We start from the raw sequence: 21,017 nt of genomic DNA, 5'->3' as shown, positions 1-21,017 counted from the left end.
TCTTATGATTGATTGAACGGATGACAAGCTAAGCATGCTCTCCATAATTATTCCTAGAATTAAGACGTATTATAATTAATTCCTAGAGGTGAGAAGGAAAAAATATATTGAAAATAAGGGACAACATGATAAACATTAAAGTGAAAATTTCAGACTCGTATAAATAAGGCCGCAAAGTTGTTGATTGATGTTATCCTAATTTTAGCCACACAAAAATAAACAGAAAAAAGTCCTAAATTAATTTCAAAATCCAATAGTGGGTGTCCTGGTCCAAAAAAAAAAAAAAACAAAGAGTGAATGGAGGAAGGGAATAATAATAATTTCAAAGATTTGATTTTATTCGAATTATTTGTTCAGCCATTTTCTGATAATTTCTCAATTTTCTCCCTATACCTCAAATGAAATCTGTCAGAATACATTACTAGGAGTGTTTCCGGTAACATCAGGAGCATGTTGACAAATTCTCGCTTCTTTTTTTTTTTTTTTTTTTGTAAACCACTTGTGTTTGGTTCAAATATATTGAACTGGAAAAATTAAATCCAATAATTCAAGCCAAGCCAACTAAATGTTGTGAATATTTTTTCTCAAGAGATGCAAATACATGATATAATTATTGTTTTTCAGGATCGATGACATGCAATTGCAAATGAGTTATTAAATACGACATGAAATGAAGCCTCCTTTGATTCAAAATGAACTACTCATTTTAGAGTGTAAAGTAGATAATAATCTTAACAAATCATGAGTTTGTTACGATAACAATCTTTGATTTTCTCACTCACTTTACTCGAAACACAAACCAACTCCAAGAAGTTGTTTTAACCTGAGAAATGGCCTCATTACAGTCAGTCACACCATCCCTAAATAATTTGATTCCTCAATGGTCAATGAACTCACACAACAACGCTCCAAATAACCTGAGAAATGTCCAACTCTCCTTGCCCACTTCCCTCTAAATAACCTCCCAAATTGAATGCAGTGGGCACTCGGCTTCATTAGGAAACACTCCATCAGACTCAAGCCACACGGCTACAAACAACCATACATAACAAAGCAAAAGGGAAACTACATAACAAGTGGTTAACGTGCTCCCGAGGCACAAAACAGAAAGCAGAGCTCAACTGCTGTTCATCTTGGAAAACACCCCTAGACTTCAACTCTTCTTGAGTTGGCAATTTGTTTTAATAAAACTACTAACGTTTGATGGTTTAGAGCACTTCTGGATCCAACATAAAATATCCCTATATCCCTAAGATCGGTGTGTAAGATATGTGTAGACTCGTCAATATTAAGGAATTATACTACCACCTATATCAATTTAGAAACGTACATTGTAAAGATGCAATTTGGACTCGTTAACTCATCATAAGCAAAGTCGTATCAACACAGTGAAATATACTCTTTAGTTTGGGGGCTAATTCTATGGTGTACAAATGAGACAAATCATGCATCATGCACAAGTTAATTTCTACCATTGGAACATAAATTTCACCATTTGATCAAATGAGATAAGATGGAACTTATTATCCAATGGTGAAAAATAAAGTTGTGCACGATGCAAAACTATTTTACTTGTACGCATTAGCCAGCCTAATTCAAGTTATATGTTGAAGAAAGCCTTGAATTATCATGATCAAAAAACAAATTTATTGCACAAACCAAAAGTCATTGATAAACGAGGTCCGGTAACAACTGAATGATTCATTAAAGCACAACAAAAGAAATTTGTTCCTACAGAGACGAGCACACATACAATTGTAAGAGTATAGGATTTGGACATTACAATTTAGTATCCCATACATACTCTGAGATGGTAGCTAAATAAGTATAACAATTTGGCTTTAAAATTGGAGACCATCAGCTAGATGAAGAGGTCATGCGATAGACCAAATGATTGTCAAATCAAACATGTTTTAGTAAGTCAGCCTAACCGATTTTTTTCAGCCACTAATCTTAAAAGAAAAGTTCACAAAGAAGGCATTGTAACTTGTAAGGTGGTATGAGAACTCTTCACTATCAGTTCATTATCTAGAAGTGGACAGTTGGAGTTAGATCAGTGCTTCTCCACCTTATCTTCAATTGATGATTTGTCGTCCTAAAGGCAGAAAAAGTAACACTTTTAATTGTCACTGTGAAATCAATCATATAAAAAAAGGTTACAAGTTATAAAAAACCAAAAGAACAATAACTGAATATAAAAGATTCAAAACTGAGTTTATTATAGATGCCTCTGTCGTCACTCTTGAACAATTTCTACTTGAGTAAATTGCAGACAAGGGTTCCTACAGTTATCTAGCATACTATCTCATTCTGAATTATCACAAAAACTGAAATCTCCACATGAAAACAACAAATGGCACCCAAAAATTTAATAACAGAAACTCAAAGGGAATCCATCAAAAGGCATGAGAGGAATGTTACCTTTTCAGCGTGGCAGAGAAGAAGATTTGGAAGTGCAACAGTAGCAGGCGCAGTGGCAGAAGCAGACTCGGCAGCCGGAGCAGGTGCGGCAGTGGCAGGCGCGGCAAATTGTGAGCCGTAGTTGATAATATTATGAACAATGGTTGATAATCTTCGCGCCCTTTATAGATTCTACAACCTGTTTAGTAACAACCAATTACAAACTCTTCTTATGGTTGTGTCATTTAAAATTATCTAAGCTCAGATTCTCAACAAAAAATTAACACACTCAGCTCCCATATGGTTTTTAAATAACTAGCTACCTGCTTAAGATTAAAATAAATAAAGTAATCTGTTGTGATGTTAACTTCCGCTGAGGGCGAGTTTTGTCGCAAGAAGTCAACTATTCCATCAGGTATGGCAGGTAGTTCCATACGTCTTTTAAATGCCTTGCATAACTTAAGAAGTTCTTCATGTGACTTGGCAGCAGCTTTTTTATACATGACATTTTTGATTGATTGGGATAAATATCCATCCTGAAGTGGTATCAACTCTACTTCCAATGACTTCAAGTTACATAAAGAATGGAATTTAACCTCCAATAAATCAGGAACTAAGGACAGAATCTAAGAAATGAGGATGAGTTAGGATCAGTTTATGCAAGTCAATTGAATTTTAACAAAATTTAAAAATAAAAAATGCATCTTAAGAAGAAAGTAAAAATAAAGCTTGAAAACATGACAAGGTACCTGAAGAGTAGTTGAAGTGACTGCCAATGATTCTACATTGGCAAGGTCTTGCAGCAAGCTTAATAGAACCATAGCAGAATCCTCCGAATATAACACTTCTTGTGCATCGATATTTACTTGTTTAATAGAAGAGAGACTGCTCCCATATATTTTCTGAAGAAGGTCACCGGTAAAAGTAAAGGTACAAAGACTTGGAGCAGATAACTTGAATTTGACAAAGTCAAGTAAATTATCGTGCAGGGCTAAATTGACAAGTGTCTCACTTGATATGTTGAGGATTTGAGCATCCTTTACCTCACAGCTACTAATGACCAAACTATTCAACTTGGTAAAGGCGAAAAAGGGCTCAGCACAACCGTTTTCACTACCGCAAAAGGCAAAGTTTTCTAGATACAAGGTGGTCAAGAAAGGGAAATTCAAAGATTTTGGAAATAATGTTTTTGTATAATTATGAATATGAGTGCTACCTCTAGGGTAAAGCGAAAGCTTAAGAGATGTAAGGGCATGACATGAAGAAACGCATCTCATAATGAGACTACTGTCACCACGGACAGAGATTCCTAATTCATGGAGGTGGGTATTATGGGAAGTAACATAGTTTAAAATCTTTTTAAGGAGTTGAGGCTCAATATCACCACGGCGGTCAAGATCAAGTTTGTGCAGTGCGGTTGAAGTATGGTGGAGAGTCAAAATCTTAGACACGAATGTTGTAAATTGCTTAATAGTGGAAAATCTTGAAGAATGTAACATAAGAGTTGGAATTCGCTTCCAGAGATGTCCCCATCTCTTGGAAAAAACACAAGTTCCGACGGCATGTTTGGTATTCAAGAATGATAAAATGTGAAGGATAACAGCATCAGGTAAGTCACTCAGTCTGTCTTCATTATTTTCATTCTCACATTGGGTTCTTTACTTCATCTTTTCTAGGATCGCGCTTTGTTCAAGATAATCAGACATGGTCCAGTAATGCAGTGATAGTAATACAACGGAACAAGAAGAAAATGAGAATATATAAAGCGAGATTTCAAGGCAAAGCAAAATTATGTTCCAGTAATGAAACAAATTAAAGTAAACTGTTCAAGTAACAAAATAAACTAATATGAGAGTAGGAGTAATCAAACGTAACAATTTGGGGGAGAAAACCTAGAAAGTATGATTTAGGGGTGAAACAGAGAAATGAAATTGAGACGGAAAATGTAAAATACCGCACAAAATGGATTGAAACGTGTATAAATCAATTATGCTTTCTAGGGTTCCTTATTTTGATTTTGTGCGAGGGAGGGAAACAAAATTTTAAGGGGGAACGGAGTCAGCTTTTGTTATTATTATTTTCTTTTTTTATATAGTATTTTATTTTAAGAATAAATTGTAAAATTATTTATGAATCTTGTAAATTTACAAAAACTTAAATGTAAAGTTTTAATATTTTTTTAAGGATGTAAAATTTTAGATATTAATTTAAAAAAATATGGGACACGGAAAATAAATTATCACATTCCCAACCAAAATTGTCACTGTTATACTATTTATCTATTTTAGGTTATCGTCTCGTGTAGATAGTTTGGCTGGTAAGCTAAATAACGATGAAGGAGATTCAAGAAAGAGGTTCATTCTTTGGAATCAAACATCTCTGCCTCCCCCTTTAGCAATTTTTATTTTGATGTTAACCCTTCAATTTTTAAGGATAAGTGACTATAATAATTTGGAGTTCGATTAAAAAATAAATGTCATATAACAATTTACTAACAAACTAACATTTGTTTATAAAGAAAAAAAATCTTTTTTGTCATTTTTTAAGTAACTCTTTTTTTTTTTTACAAGTACCTTTATTCTTAAGCTTCATAATTAAGATATTAACTCAATATTTTAATATGAGTTTAATTGTGGTGAATCGACAGTCCAAAACTGTTTTGCACAAACAATCAATCAAAACATTCTGAATTGTCACATCAATTAATGTTTTTTAATTAACGTGGGCCAAACATAGCAATTCAGAATGTTTTAATTGGTTGTTTGTGCAAAATAGTTTTGGAATGTCGACCCACCACAGTTAAACTCTTTTAATATTTTGAAGGAATTTCTCAAAGAAAGAAAAATAGAAAAAAAAAATTGAGAATATAAAAATAAAAATAATAAAAGACAAATGTGAAACTTTAATTTAGAAAAGGGGTTTTAGGTAATTTTGTGTAATTAATTAAAAATGTTAATTTATATTAGAGAGGCTACCTTCTAAAGTCTTGGTCATACTAAAAGGGTTATTGGAACAACAACAAAATCAGTGAGAAAAAAAAATCGCATTCAGATGAAATGGTGTTTGCTTGGAAAATGGGGGATGAAGAAGAACATCCAATTCTCATTCCCTCCATGCGTAGAAATTGGGTATAGAAGCTTACGTTCAGATGCAGCATTAGAAGCCATAGCTAAAGCTTCAGAAGACAAAGTTCCCAACATAGTTCTCTACAATTACCCTTCATTTTCTGGAGCTTTCTCTTCTCTCTTTGCTCACCTCTTCCACACTCGTCACAATCTCCCTTCCCTTTCTTTACCTTTCTCTTCTGTCCCTTCCCTCGCTTTCAGGTTCGTTTCTTCATTCTTCAACCCGCTAATTTTTTTTCTTCTTCTTTTTTCTAATTTATGTGCTTAACTTGATTCTGTAGTTGAAAAATTGAAATGGGTGAAAAGGGTCATTGTAAAGTTTCTGTTTTTAATATTATAAAAGAAATTTACATATTTGTTATAATATAGGGTTGAAGATTTGTGCATTGAAAGCCTTCAGACATGCTATTTGCTTGACTTTCTTCCTCCAAACGAATTCATTTTCAAACTTTCCCATCAATCCAATTGCAAGTAGGTTTATTGCACTCTGTGTTATATATGTATTTTTAATTCCATTTCTCATGTGATTTTGATTAATTATAATTGATGTAATTATTTTGTATTTTGTATGTATCTAGGATTATTGGGTTTGATCATCGAAAATCGGTGCTTTCACAGATTCCTTCAACAAATGAGTGTCCTGAGAATATTATGATTAATCTTAACCATGAAAAGAGTAGTTCAAGAGCTGTTTATGAGTACTTTACCGACAAACACGAAGACATTAAAACTTCTAATGTAAGAATTTTAATTTGTTTATGCGCTTTAGTTCTTTTGCATCTCATGCAACAATGGCTGAGGTAGAAAGATGCTTGGATTTTTTTGAAGGGTGTGGTTCCAAGTTTGGTGGACTCAAAAGATAAAGGGCGAGTGGAGCTTATTCTTAAGTATATTGAGGATGCTGATCTTCGCCATTGGAGCTTGCCTGACATTAAACCCTTTAACATTGGACTGAGTGAATGGCGGTCGAGGTTTAGCTGCATTTCTAACCCATACATGTTTAAGCAGGTATGACTGATTATCCTTGGGTGTTGCTTTTCTGATTATCCTTGATGTTGTTTAAGCAGGTATTTAATTTAAGTTGACACAAATACAATGGATTAAGTAATAAATTTGTGTATATATACGATTTCTTCTCCTCAAAAGGATGTAATTTACTTAAGCCAAGTCAAATAGATTAATGTGTTCGAGCTACTTAGAACTATGCATCCTCCTGAGATTGTAGACATGTCTTATGACCTTTGACTGTTGATCTGTCATCTGTTTGTTTCCTGCTTAGGAAGAGAATAAACAACTTCATAAGTTGGTTGGTTATTTGAAGTGCCATGACTAATACAAACTCAGAACCTTTCTATTACACTGTCATAAAGAAGTACTGTGACATTTCAGGCTATAGCAACCATCTATTTTGTTGCTAACTTGCTTTTATGTGCTTACTGTAACATTCCACAAAGCAAAAACATCTGTATTTATTACTCTTTATTTATCTCTGGTTATTATGTATATTCGCTAAATATTGCCTATCCTTTGAAAAATCTGTATTGCAGTTGCTGGAATTGAGTGTTGAAGAGTTAATTGCTAAAGGAAATTCATCTCTTTTAGCTCGCCGGAATGCTGCAAGTAAATTGCTGGATAAGGTTTTCAGGGTTCGGCTGGGTAGAGGATTTTATGGAGAGTGTCTGGTAATAATTCAGGATATAATCACCTTAGTTTCTATTGTTCTTAACATGCTCTAATTTTGTATTTAGTGCATGTTTGTGTAGCCAAACTTTCACTACAAATCAGTGACATTTTAACCAAATAATAATAAATAAAATCCGAATTTGTACCAAGAACTTTCTCTGCTGCTTGCTGCTTTTTTTAGTGCTTAATGCATAACTAATTTTTGCCAGTTAGATTGTAATAATTGAATATGACAGAATCATGCACTGGTAATGTGGTCCCCCATTTTTTTGTTGAAATTTTTATTCACTTTTTGTTACCATGGTTACTACGCAGGGAGTTCGGGCAGATGGGAACTCTAACTTAAGTGATGAAATTGGCATGCTTCTCAGCGTAAAAAGTGCTTCTATTGGTCTGAGGTGAGGTAATTTGTTTTGATGAAATTTTTGTTTTGAAGAAGAGTGGGTTTTCAAGAGGTTGACGTTGTCTGAGTTGTATTATTATCTTGTTAGAAGAAGAGTGGGTTTTCAAGAGGTTGACGTTGTCTGAGACAGTAATAAAAATTCAATTCAAATTTGACTATATAACTCGAGCAACCTTTTCTCATGAAAAGGTTGCTCATGGTGATTGGAGTAGTCATTCATTACACTAATTTTGTCTTCAGAAGAACAAAAAACTTGCAATCATTCAGTACTAATTGCTTGTCAGCATTTGGGCTTGAAATTCAGTGACATACATATGTGGAAACAATTATATCGATAAAAAGCATTTGGATCTCGATTATGGTTTGTTAATTCTAAATATTTGTTGATTCTTCCTCTGAGTATCCTCTTTTGTGAAGAATCAAAATATTTTCCTAACAACTTATAGGCATGATTGCATGCCAACTCTTATTGTGGATTTTAATTTGGTTAAAGAATTGTCAAATTCTATAATGTGATCAACTGGCCATTTTCATCAATGACAGGCCCATAGGAGCTGTGATATTCATGCAACGGAATAATCTCAAAATGTGCCTGCGAAGTTCTGATAATGCTACTGATACTTCTGAAGTTGCTAAGGTGCGTGCGGTTTAGTTCCACTTTTTTTTTTGTCTTACCTATTTGATATTTTTAATACTTGAATACACATTAATTTGTTTCTGCATTGCCAACTTGAAGGCATATGGCGGAGGAGGTTCTGCAAGTTCAAGCTCCTTCATAATAAGGATGGATGAGTATAACCAATGGCTTTCAGCTAATTCATTATGATGGTTTCCGGGTTTGAATATCTCGTCTTGCCTTTAGGAATGATAATATGATGGTTTGTGGTACTTGATGTAATATCAAATTTTGAGGCAAAATAAGGATCTATTGAGGCAGAGACAGAGGGTGCGGTGTCTGTAGAACACTTATATTCCTCATCTGATATGGAGAATGACAGTAGCGTTATCCATAGACTGTCTTGATCATTGATGTTGCACACGATAAGAGTTGAGAAGGTAGAGCATGAGCAAGAACAAAGCATTCATCTTGGGGGTAAACAGGCTATTGTTTAGGAGGTTGATTTCAAGGACAAAGATGTCGAAGTAGATGAAATTGAAATAACATTCCTAGCGTCTATTTTCTGATTAGTTTTAACTGTTGAGGCTCTAATACCACCGCTGCAATTGTGTTTTTTACCATCAGTTATTGGATCTTCTTCCACCAGTGTTCTTTTTTATTACATATTTTTTGACATTTTGGTATTCAATTATTAGCTTCAGTGATTTCTATCCTTTTTTTTGTTGAAAGGCAGTGACTTCTATCCTTGTTATCTTCACTTCTTATACTTGCATCCTTAATTCATATGTACTTATTATTTTTAGTTTCAAGGGTGGAATGTTTTCACCATCTACAAAATTGAATTTCACCCTTGGGTGGTTGATTTGATGCTCTCGTTGATACAAATTCCCTAAACAAGTCCATCAAATATTACTATGAGTTTCCGGCAACTAGAGCATCCACAATGACAGTTCTTTAACAGAGACTCATTAAATGGACCCCATGTTACACATTATTTATTTATAATATTTTAATAAAAGTATTTATCAAGGATTCAATGGCTCCAATGGGAGTACACTAATAAGGACTCCAGTGAAAAATACTTAAATAGGCTCCACTAACTTTACATCATTAAACAAAAATAATTTATTTATTAAATTATAAATTACCTCATAATATTTAATTATAATCCTTAACATAAAATTAAATTATAAAATATTTATTTGTTCGTATGAACTTAAATTTCTGCCACATTTGCTAATAATTTGAAAATGGAAAAATTAACATTACAAATTTTACATACCTTCGTTAAAAAATAATAATAATAATTTGCATGAATTACATTTTATTTAAAATGATGACAAAATAGATACAATAATGTTTAAAACAACTATTAATTATTAAAATATTACTTCTGTCGTAAGTGGGAGCACATAGTACATATTTTATTACTTCTCTGAAACGTGGGACCCGTTTGTTACCTAGAAGGGAGAGGGTCCTTATATAGTTACATGTTACTTAATGGAGACTCATTTTCTCTTCCTCCAATGGGAGTCCTTAACAGGAACTAGTCTTTATTAAGGACCTCCCATTGGAGATGCTCTAATAAACCAAATGGGGTGATTGGATAGCTCAAGTAGTTTGAGTTAAAGGTAAAATGAGTTATAAGATCTAAATCGACCTCTAACGGAAGGAGAAAATACGAAAATAACAATATAAAATTATAAACCAAATAAAAACAGAACATAATACCATTGTTTGCTGATAAAATATAGTAACGTACAATTCAAGTACTACTTCATAAAGTTTTGCAATTTTAAATAATAAAAAAAATATATAAAAAGAGACCATGTCATCAGAAGACAGGGCAACCATCAACCACTATACCCTTAGCTGTTGGGCAAGCTGCCAAAGGACAATGCTCCCCAGCAGTTCCCCACCAATTGAGACTCACATTTTCCAGACCTAATGCCAAGTAAAGCAGTACAGCCATAAAAGCCACCCCTGCATCAAGTGCTGCTGATAAAACATAGTTGTATCTCTGCCACCATTTCTTTCTGTAACGGAAGATAAAGAAGTTGAAAATGGTTCCAACTATAATCCATGAATTGTAGTTCAATGCTGTTGCTGGTGGCATCATTCCTGTTGCTCCCAGGAGTACCGGAAGATTGATCAATGGAATCCATGACTGTTTTGGGAATGCCTTGTGCAATAGCCAAACTAGTATGGGCCCTATTGCACCTCCAAGGAAAAACCAGTTCAATGTTGAGTATTCTCCAAGAGAACCAAAGATCCTCTTAGGTCCTACTAAACCCCAAACAACCGATGCATCGAAGAAAACACGATCACTGGGACATGTCCATGGACTGCCTTTGGGAAGAAGATCTTTATTACATATGTTTTTGACTGAGTCTAGCAACCACCATGCTACACCAATGTTGATAGTTCCAGCAAGCACTGTCCCAATGAACTAAAAAAATAACACAAAAAAGTACATCAGAGACCATAGAAGAAATCTAATGTTAGTAAAACCTTTCAGACACAATAATAAGAGCTGAGTAAATATACCTGCACTAAGAACATTGATCTTGGAGGGATTTTCATGTAGTGTCCAAGCTTGAAATCGCTGAGGAATGAGACAGCCTGAGCCATGCTTATGTAACCATAGGTTTTGAAGCATACATTTGCTATTGGTCTTCCAGGGTAAATGATACCGAAGATATACTCAGTGATGATATTCAACCCCGGTGTCTGTATGCAGAGAAATAGATTATTATTTAGTTTAAATCAAATTTGTTTCTTTTTAAGCAAAAGTTTAAAGATATTAACCTGGTTTGTGGTTGCAGTTATGATACTAATTGGGAGGGTGAATATAAAGGCCAATGCTGAAGCAATGAGAAGTCCCCACCATGGCATCTGAATCTGATCATTTAGAAAGATGCAGATCATTAAAGAAACAACAAATGTCACTCCTAGCAACAAATAAAACCACCAAGAAGGAATGTCTTTGTAATTTTTCATCAGTTTTGTGTGAATATCTTCTTTTCCGTTTTTCGAAGCACGATACCGCTCCATAATCTCCCTGGCAACATGATATCATAAACAATTAAACATCATTGATTAATCGCTGATTAAATAGTTTAACTTTGATTAATGAGTCTAGAGCATTATACCTTCCATAGAAGCAAGCAACATGTGTAACGGTGGATGCTATGGTGGCGAATCCAAATCCATAACTAAGAGCAAAAAACGTGCTTAAATGAATTCGACCTTGTTCGTGATACTTTGCAAGATCAATCTCAAATTTGTCATTAACAATATTAGATATGTTATATGGTTGTCCCTGTGCTGTGTACAGATCAGAGGAGAAAATAGAAAACCTATTTGCACCATACACATTGAATCCCCAATATGCTATAGGAATCACAGCATACACAAGCAATGCATAGCCAACAAAAACATTGACAATGGCAAAGAAAGGTGAGATAAGAGGACTGAACAAGAATGAAGCAACAGCAGACCAATCAAGTGTTAAGGCTCCAAGTCCTAAACCATTCATTCCTGAACCTATTTGTTGAGCTGTGACTGATTTGGAGAATACCCAACATACCCATGATATGCTTGTAAGCGTTGTGAATAAGTATCCTGGGACTATATACCATGTAAAACTGCATACTAGTGCTATGAAGAAAAACTTTGCCCTTGAAAATTGATGGGGATTATCGTCTTTCTCATGCAAAGTTCTGTGTACATAAACATAAACATGTTTGGTAAGAATTGATATGTAAATGTACCCTTAATAGATACACAAAACTCAGTCAACATCGGCACACATACATAATTGATAAGTATGAGTTTGATAAAATTAAAAATTTAAGCCAAGAATAGAAGAGAAACAAATGTATGATCACACAGAGGAAAAACAAAAAGCACCCAAACAATACAAGGTGCCAAAAAATCAAATAGGACTAAGTCATCAATGATTTAAATCGTAACAAAAGTTAGCATTCTTAGCTTTCAACCACCACCAAATATGAATCCCAACATACGACCGATAACTTTTGATAATATTAAGGTTCTTAACAAAAAAAAAAACACGGTTTGAATGATTAATATGTATATTACAGAAAATTATGTATGTTTGTATAACACAATTTGGATGATTAATAGATATATGTACTACCTCCGTCCCTAATTATAAGATCCTTTTGAGATTTTTTTTTTGTCCCTTTTTGTAAGACTCCCTTGCTATTTCCAACTACATTAATTATTTCTTTACATACATGCCCCTATTAATTATACATCTTTTTCTTCAATCAACAATAAATAACATGTTGAAAACATAAATCATCTCTCTCTTAAGGATAAAATTGTAAAAACAATACTAATTACAAACATATTTAATACAAATATCCACTATCTTAATTCTCGTTATTTTTTCAAAATGGCCCTATAATTAGGGACGGAGGTAGTCTATTTGAACACCAGAATATTATAGTTAACGACATTCAAAATTATAATTGTGTTTATTTGATGGTTAATGAGTTTTGTCACTTTGAGATACCATACCAATATACCATAACAAATTAAATCAAAGCAATGGAAAATTATGTTCAAATATTATTATATGTACACTATAAAAAAACCTAGAAAAACAATATTAATATAGAAAATTAACCCTACCAAAAGCACATGCAAATTAACCTAATATAGAAAATTTTAAGCATATATAATATAAAAAAATTGGAAGCATGTATGTATATATATATATATATATAGATTACCGGAAAAGAGAAACTTGAACAAGGGTACCAGGCCACCACATATGAGCTGGTTCAACAACATACTTCCTAAGCAAACCAGCCCATCCATATCCCAACACCTGAGTCGTAATAATCAGAAGCCATGCAGCAAGAAACGATATATTCCTTCCATAAAACGCCTTAATGATATTCACAATACCAACAGCATAAGATGAACCAGACCCAAACGCAGCCCCAGCATTTGCAAATATGGTAATAAGAACATGTTCCTTCATGTTAAACGGACCTGGGTTAAACGAAAACCGTTTCGATCCAAAACCTGGGATCCTGAACGTCTTTGAAGGTAACACGGAGGCCATGAGGTGGCCGAGGGGGAGTGTGGCGACTTGAACGGTGATTTGAGTTATGATGAGTGGTTCGGTTCGGTATGCGAAGAATTGGTTGAGAAAGGAGAGGAGAGCGCATGAGAGAAGACCTAGAAACCACATGCGGAAGGTCCATACTGGAAGTGTTGGGTCGTCGGTTTTTTTCACCGTTAACCGGACTTCCTCGATTGGTGACTCTTCTTCTTCTTCTTCTTCCTTCATGGTTCCTTTTTCGGTGTCTACGTTGATGTTCTCCATTGATATTTTCTCAACTCTCCTTTCCCTACTTTGTGATGCACTATGGTTTGCCACAATGGTTATTATATATAGTCTTTTTTGGTCCACATAGGTTGGAATTTTTGTTGTGGGTTTTATGTTTAGTTTGTTACCTTTGACTAGTTTGTTACTTGTCTTCCGGATAATTAGTTGTTTTTTTACTTCTTGTTTGTTTAATTTTTCTTTTTAAGGTTTTTTGTTTTATTTTTTTAAAAGGTTAAGGTTTTATGTTTATAGTTTGTTACTTTCACTAGTACTTATACTTTATAGGTGTTTTAAATTTTGGAAAGTTTACCTGATCAAAAAAATATATATATTTGGAAAGTTTGTTTTTGTGTTTCGCACAAGTCTATAAAAGGTTTATATATATATATATATATATATATATATATATATATATATATATACACACACACACACACACTAGTGTATTTACCCGGCGTTGCCCGGATTAGACATATTCAAGAAGATAAAAAAATTATATGTATGATATCCGCAAATAAAATTTATTACGGATTGGAATAGGATGAATATCTTAATAAATACACACAAATATAATAAAATATACCATATTATAATTACTCGTAAATTTATAGATCACATACAGATAAAATTAATTGGATTTAGTAAAAATATTAACACATATATAATAAAATTAACTTTTAGGGATTTGTATTATTTCTGTTGAGATAATTTTACTATATAAAATATTAGAAATTCAATGAAAAGGTTAAGTAAAATATTTAATAGATATGATCAAAAATAAGGTTTATAAAATATGAGTTAAATATTGATCGACTCTTACCACGTCAAATTGAGTAGATAAAATAAAATAAATAAGTGTATAAAATAGTTAGAGTCAAATACTGATTTATTAATTAAATCAAGGGTGATACAAATTTCATCCAATATTCCTCTATACATAAAATAAATTACTAGGAATTTTTTTTTTTTTGTTTAACAAGATATATACTAGGAAAAACTTGTATATGTATATACGAATAATTTGCTAGTTTCCAATAAATAAATATGAATTGAAGGGATTATCAAAGGTTAATCAATCCAGTCAATTAAATCATATCATATATATCAATAGTATATATATAAAGTAAGGTTTTTTTATGCCACGTGTCATTTTCACGTTTATTCGCAATATTTTTATTATTTTTTATTTTTTAAAACCAATATTTGATTTGACATAAATATCTCAACAAACTTTTGATTTTATCTATTAAATATTTTAGTTAACATTTGTATTGAATTCCTAATATTTTATGTAACAGAAATATCTCAACAAATTACATACGATACCCTTCAACTATAAATCATCAATCAATCAATAGCATATATATATATATATAAAGTAAGGTTTTTTTATGCCACGTGTCACTTTCACATTTATTCGCAATATTTTTATAATTTTCTCTTTTTAAAACCAATATTTGATTTGACATAAATATCTCAACAAACTTTTGATCATATCTATTAAATATTTTACTTAACTTTTTCATTGAATTCCTAATATTTTATGTAACAGAAATATCTCAACAGAAATAACACAAATCCCTAAAAGTTTATTTTATTATGTATGTGTTAATATTTTCAATAGATATTTCCCTTCAATTGGTAAAATATTTATCTACTTTATGATCGATTCTTTTATTTACCAATTCATAAAGCTTGCTAATAATTAAAAATATGATTACTTTTTTTAGTATGTGGATTTATCGGCTATATATGAGTAAATTACACTCCCCTCCCCTCAAAGATACTTGAATTACACTCCCCTCTCCTTTTATGTTAAAATATACACTCCCCTCCCTTGAAAAGAAAAATTTATACTCTTATTCCCTATAAGATGTTTGAATTACAACCGTCTCCCATAATAATTAAATATGCACTACACTTTAATCTATTTTAACTTAAATAAATATTTTTATGATATATAATAATTTTGAACCACCATTTAAGAAAAGTAAATTCATTTCTTTATAATTTAAATATCAATGATAATTAAATTTAAATATTTTGCTATAGCTTTTAAATAACCATACTTTATTGTATTTAGTTATTTTTCACATATTTTTATTTTATTTTGGGTTGTTTCATATTTTATATTAGGGTTTAAAACTATATGTTAATGAAATTGTGAATAAAAAATAGCGAAAATATGTATTCAAATTTTGATTATATTAAAATAGCCTGTAATACTATTTTTTTTCCAAAGTGTGTTAGATTATAATTTTTTGCTAGATTATTAAAAATAAATTATTTTATTGAGGGATTAAAGTGTAGATTTTAACATAAGAGGGGAGGGTAATGTAATTCAAGCTTCTCTTAGAGGAGTGGGATGAAATATTTTCTAATATATTTTGAATAAGAGGGGAGGGGAGTGTATATTTTAACTTAAAAGGGGAGGAGTGTAATTTAAGCATCTTTGAGGGGAGGGGAGTGTAATTTACTCAATATTTAATCAAATTAAAATTGCAAGGAATTATCTTTTATTAATCTTACGTTGGATAGTGGCAAGAACCGATTTTGAAAGAATGGATATTTTCGATAAACAAGTCCTGCTTATTTTTAACAACCTTGATTTGTCTCCCATATTTATGGTTGATTGATGAGCAGTTGAAGGCGTATGTGTTGGCCGAACTAGAAATGTTGTTGCGTGCTGGGAAGAGTTTGTCTGATTTTCCTCCAATACCAAAGGTCGATGCATCGTTGGTCTGTGATGTCGGATGTAGATTGATTTATGATGAGATGAATTATAATAAGTCTATACTAGCTGCTGAACATATATACCCGGTTGATGTCGACTATGACTTCGGAACAATGTAATGTATATGATACAATCATTACAAGAGTCAGGGAAGACAACTCTGGGTTGTTTTTTCTGTACGATTATGGTGGTACGGAGAAGACATTTATTTGGAGGGCTTTGTCAGCTGCTTTGAGGTCTGAAGGTGAGATTGTTTTAGCATGTGCATCGAGTGGGATTGATGCCTTGCTTATGCCCGGTGGAAGAACTGCACATTCAAGATTCGGTATCCCTTTTATAATCGACGAGACCTCAATGTGTGGAGTTACGCCAAATATACCGTTGGCATCGCTGGTGATTAAGGCTAAACTTATCATATGGGATGAAGCGCCGATGATGCATAAACATTGTTTCGAAGCCCTTGATCGATCCTTGAGAGATGTTCTAAAGACTGTAGATGAAAGAAACAAGGACATACCGTTTGGTGGTAAGGTTGTTGTCTTAGGTGGAGATTTCAGACAGATATTACTAGTTATGCCCAAAGCTACCAGGCCAGAGATTGTCTATGCTTCAATTAACTCATCTAATTTATGGAGGTACTGTGAAGTCCTTACGCTTACAAAAAATATGAGGGTTCTAAGCGGCGCATCTGAAGCGGACATTGAAGAGAGGAAGTTATTTTCTGACTGGGTTTTAAGAGTTGGGGATGGTAAAACTGGGGAAATCAATGATGTCAACATATCTGTTGAAATCCCGTCCGACTTGCTTATTCCAAGTTCAGGTAATCCTATTGCATCTATTGTTGAAAGCACTTACCCAAATTTGTTATGAAACATTGGTAAAGCATAATATTTTCAAAATAGAGCAATATTGGCACCAAAGAATACAATTGCTGATCAGGTTAATGATTATGTGTTAAACTTGATTCCTGGTGAGGAAAAAATTTATTTGAGTTATGATACACCTTATCGTAAAAACCTAGACGGTGACGCAGTGGACGATATCCACACGCCTGAATTTCTCAACACCATTGTTGCATCCGGATTGCCAAATCATAGGATTCGATTGAAAGTAGGAGTACATGTGATGTTATTGAGGACCATAGATCAAAATTTGGGCTTATGTAACAATACAAGATTGATTATTACAAAGATGGGTAAATTTGTGCTCGAAGCAGAGGTAATATCTAGATCTAATATAGGTGAAAAGGTGTTTATTCAAGGTTATCGCCTCAACCGTCTGATACTAGAATCCCGTTCAAGTTTAAACGAAGGCAGTTTCCGTTGTCTGTCTCATTTGCAATGACTATTAACAAGATTCAGGGTCAATCTTTGAAAAATGTTGGTGTCTATCTACCGTCTCCTGTTTTTTCACATGGCCAATTGTACGTCGCAATATCGAGGGTAACTTCAAGGGATGGTTTAAAGATATTGATCAATGATGAGGACGGCCAAGATACTGATATGACATCAAATGTGGTCTACAGAGAAGTTTTCCGTAATGTTTAGCACTTTGTTTTGTAGTATTGTTGTTATTGCATATCGGTACTATTTTTATGTCGACAGACGTTGGATTTTCTTTTCTTCAATAAACTATGCCATTAAATTTATATGTTATGTTACCGTAACAGAGTCGATGTCATGGAAATTGTTTAATGTGGTACATTAAAAACGTTTGTGGCAATTTATTTATGAATTGAATTATACTATTTTTTCGATTCAAGGTAAGTATTTATTTTCATATTTGCATGGTCTAGTTTTTATTAATCTTACGTTGGATAGTGGCAAGAACCCAGCATTTCACAGTTCAAAGCGTTTATTCTTTGCAACATCAGGATTTCCTGACTTTGGAGGGTGACTAGAAAAGTATTTGGAAGTGGCATGGCTCACATCGCATCCAAACCTTTATTTGGTTGGCTACGCACGAGCGCATTCTTACAAATTTCCGAAGGAGTAAATGGGGTGGTGGAATCTCTCCTACTTGCCCGTGTTGTGGAAATGAAGATGAAATTGTTTTTCATGTGCTTCGCGATTGCATCTACGCTACTCAGGTATGGCTTTACATCGTTCCATATGATTTTGTAACTAATTTCTTTTCTTTCGATTGCAGGGATTGGTTCTTCAATAACCTCAACAAGAAAGACATTGGGACAAACGCTTTAATTTGAAAGACAACTTTCATGACGACATGTTGGTATTTGTGGAAGTGGAGGAATAAAAGTATTTTGGAAGCTGATTTTATTAGGCCGAACAACCCAATTTCTTTAATTTGGAGATTTGTCCAAAATACTGAAGATTGTAACCTGGAGCATGTTCATATTGGTCCAAAGTTGAAGGAAATCTCTATATAGGTTGGAAGCGGCCTCGAGAAGGTTGGATCAAGCTTTAATAATGATGGTGCTTGCAAGGATATGGGGGTTATTGCTGGATGTGGCGGCTTTTTTCATGATTCAGACGGTAGATGGATCAAAGGCTACACTAAGAAGATTGGAGCTTGTGATGCCTTACATGCTGAGATGTGGGGGCTATATTTGGGTTTGGACATGGCTTGGAGGGAACATTACTCTCATCTTATAGTGGAAAGTGATTCAAAGATTTTGATCGACATGATTTCTAATAATTTCAAGTTCAATGTGAATATTCCTGTTTTAGTTTACCGGATCCGGAAGTTGCTGAAGATGAGTTGGAATGTTCAACTCAACCATACTTGGCGTGAAGGAAATAGGAGTGTTGATTGGCTCGCTAATTTAAGCATTTATACAGATCATTTTAATTTTCTAGTGTTGGAGTCTCCTCCTTGTGAGGTCAAAAGAATCCTTTTTGATGATTTATCCGGAGCTTGCATGCCTAGGAATGTTCGATTAGCTTCTTAATTTTGTTTTTTTTTTGGGCTTTGCCCTCTCTTATACCAAAAAAAAAAATGATATTGCCTGCATTCCTTCTCAAGAGTGCTACCACTTTAATCCTCTCTATTTCCAAATGCAGCTCGTGAGGCTCTCTTAGTTAATACTAGTGGCTTTGATTTCAAATAACGCTTAGGATTCCATTAAGATTCTCTAATACCTTTAGACAAGTCAAAATCGTTGACTAGTTTTTATGGGCCTCTCCTTCATATTGATTGAAACCTTGTCATCCAACTCCATTTAAAGCTATTTATCAAGACAATCCCCTCATAATTATTTTGATCTGTTACATTGTTATTTGTTACACCTTAATTCAATTTTAATTCCATTACAACCTATCAATCAATCAATCACTATTTTTTTCTTACCAAAATCGTGTAAGCTATTCCTTTATTCGGTTCCAAACCGATCGATTTTTGATTAACTTCATTTTCGGTTCATGAGTTACGTGAAATCCTCACAACACGTTATAGCTCACACACGCTGCAACAAAATCACTCTATGTTGCATCTATGACTATATGTGTATATACTCACTAGAATGCAGCAAGCTATATATAATCTAAGTTTAATCTAGTTCCTAAAATCCTCCTATAGAATGTTAAAACATTACTGTAATTTTTTTCTACATTTTTCTATACCAAAAACAAGCACAAGAATAAAGCATGAGATTAAGGTGTATGCTACTCAGCAAGTGTGTTTCATACCCGTGACAATTTAATATCTGTGACAACAAGGGGTGGTACTTGGCTCAAAGCATATCTCTAAACAAATCTGCATAACAGGTAAATAAAAAATCACCAAAGTGTCTCAAAGAGGTACAAATTAAAACCATTAGGAGTAATAGATTTGATAAGATATAAATTTAAAATCTCAATCAAAAAGTTTGATTAAACACAATTATCAATAATGAGAGTTTTGAATAGTAATTCTTATCAACTATGAGAATGCCACTATTTTAAAGCATAAAAAAACATAGAAATGATTTTCCTTGATATGATAATAATATAATTTAATAGCCTTTTTGTAGTAGAATATATTAATCCTCAACCGTACAGTGATAGTTTTGTAAGCAATTCAGTCTAACCACTTAAAACGCATCTTTAAATGAAAAATCATAGGAATTCAGATACTGAACAAAAGAAAACAAAAGACTTCTTCAATTTTTTGGTGAATTAGGACAGATATAAAACACATGCACACTTTCAAAACTTTTAGGGGATTCATATCTTTAAAAGCAAAGAGCGATATGAGTATGAATGAATCCTAATAGGACACCAGTGAGCTAAAAAAACATCATCTAGACCTATAAAACACAACACAAACGCATACCCCTGCCTCATGATTCACGAAAAGAAAAACAAAGGACAAAGGCTAGGCATAAAACAAAAGTGCAGCACCCAAAAGCACAAACAACACTACGGTTCCTAATGACAGTAACCATAAACCTGCTAACTAAAAACCAGCAACCTCACGCAGCCAACCTTGAGGCACCAAAACAAACCTGCTGCCCCTCGAGGGCACACCGCAAAAGACAGAAACCACTTCGACAAAGTCCACCAAAACTATCACTATTTTCTCAACAGACAATCGTTCGGGTTCCAACACCATTTGTAGTACAAACAATGGTAGATGCACTATATGCAAACAAAGCAGACATAGAAACTGCAGCAGCAAAAACTCTTGCCCAAACCACAACAATGCAATGAAAGGCGTAGAAATAGTCATGAAAATCTTTGTCGATG

General features: G+C 33.4%; 2 protein-coding genes and 1 pseudogene across 3 annotated transcripts; 1 reads left to right on the top strand and 2 right to left on the bottom strand.

Moving 5' to 3' along the window:
- Positions 1–2,554: 2,554 nt before the first annotated feature.
- LOC11415399 (F-box/LRR-repeat protein At4g14103-like) lies at positions 2,555–4,106 on the bottom strand (annotated as a pseudogene).
- A 1,259-nt stretch (positions 4,107–5,365) lies between these two features.
- On the top strand, positions 5,366–8,981 carry LOC11413350 (uncharacterized). 2 transcript variants are annotated; one of them, XR_003011634.2, is made up of 8 exons: positions 5,366–5,726; positions 5,895–5,996; positions 6,104–6,263; positions 6,354–6,533; positions 7,073–7,207; positions 7,524–7,611; positions 8,155–8,248; positions 8,348–8,388. XR_003011634.2 is itself a non-coding variant. In XM_003608306.4 (8 exons), exons 1-8 carry the CDS (start codon positions 5,452–5,454, stop codon positions 8,435–8,437), a joined length of 1,119 nt encoding a protein of 372 aa, XP_003608354.1. In that variant the 5' UTR covers positions 5,366–5,451; the 3' UTR covers positions 8,438–8,981. The 2 variants fall into 2 exon arrangements, 1 of the variants encoding a protein (XP_003608354.1); XM_003608306.4 differs by having other exon boundaries at positions 7,524–7,606; positions 8,348–8,981.
- A 1,083-nt stretch (positions 8,982–10,064) lies between these two features.
- LOC11406813 (oligopeptide transporter 4) lies at positions 10,065–13,595 on the bottom strand. The gene is made up of 5 exons (XM_024780348.2): positions 12,994–13,595; positions 11,383–11,952; positions 11,039–11,291; positions 10,778–10,960; positions 10,065–10,679 (listed from the first exon to the last, which is right to left on the bottom strand). The coding sequence occupies exons 1-5, from the start codon at positions 13,593–13,595 to the stop codon at positions 10,065–10,067; spliced, it is 2,223 nt and encodes a 740-aa protein (XP_024636116.1).
- Between the last annotated feature and the right edge of the window lie 7,422 nt (positions 13,596–21,017).

This window comes from Medicago truncatula, chromosome 4, assembly GCF_003473485.1.
Source record: "Medicago truncatula cultivar Jemalong A17 chromosome 4, MtrunA17r5.0-ANR, whole genome shotgun sequence".
NCBI lineage: Eukaryota > Viridiplantae > Streptophyta > Magnoliopsida > Fabales > Fabaceae > Medicago > Medicago truncatula.
Note: the sequence above shows the minus strand (reverse complement) of the source record. Positions and strands in the feature narration are given on the sequence as shown.

What these genes read in the sequence shown, in the direction of transcription:
- LOC11413350 (XM_003608306.4), top strand. Translation starts at nt 5,452, where the DNA reads ATGAAATGGTGTTTGCTTGGAAAATGGGGGATGAAGAAGAACATCCAA. An exon ending in TCCCATCAATCCAATTGCAA is followed by an intron (nt 5,997 to 6,103) that starts GTAGGTTTATTG and finishes GTATGTATCTAG; the next exon opens with GATTATTGGGTTTGATCATC. An exon ending in ACCCATACATGTTTAAGCAG is followed by an intron (nt 6,534 to 7,072) that starts GTATGACTGATT and finishes TCTGTATTGCAG; the next exon opens with TTGCTGGAATTGAGTGTTGA.
- LOC11406813 (XM_024780348.2), bottom strand. Translation starts at nt 13,595, where the DNA reads ATGGAGAACATCAACGTAGACACCGAAAAAGGAACCATGAAGGAAGAA. An exon ending in GTTCAAGTTTCTCTTTTCCG is followed by an intron (nt 11,953 to 12,993) that starts GTAATCTATATA and finishes TTATGTACACAG; the next exon opens with AACTTTGCATGAGAAAGACG. An exon ending in GTTGCTTGCTTCTATGGAAG is followed by an intron (nt 11,292 to 11,382) that starts GTATAATGCTCT and finishes TCATGTTGCCAG; the next exon opens with GGAGATTATGGAGCGGTATC.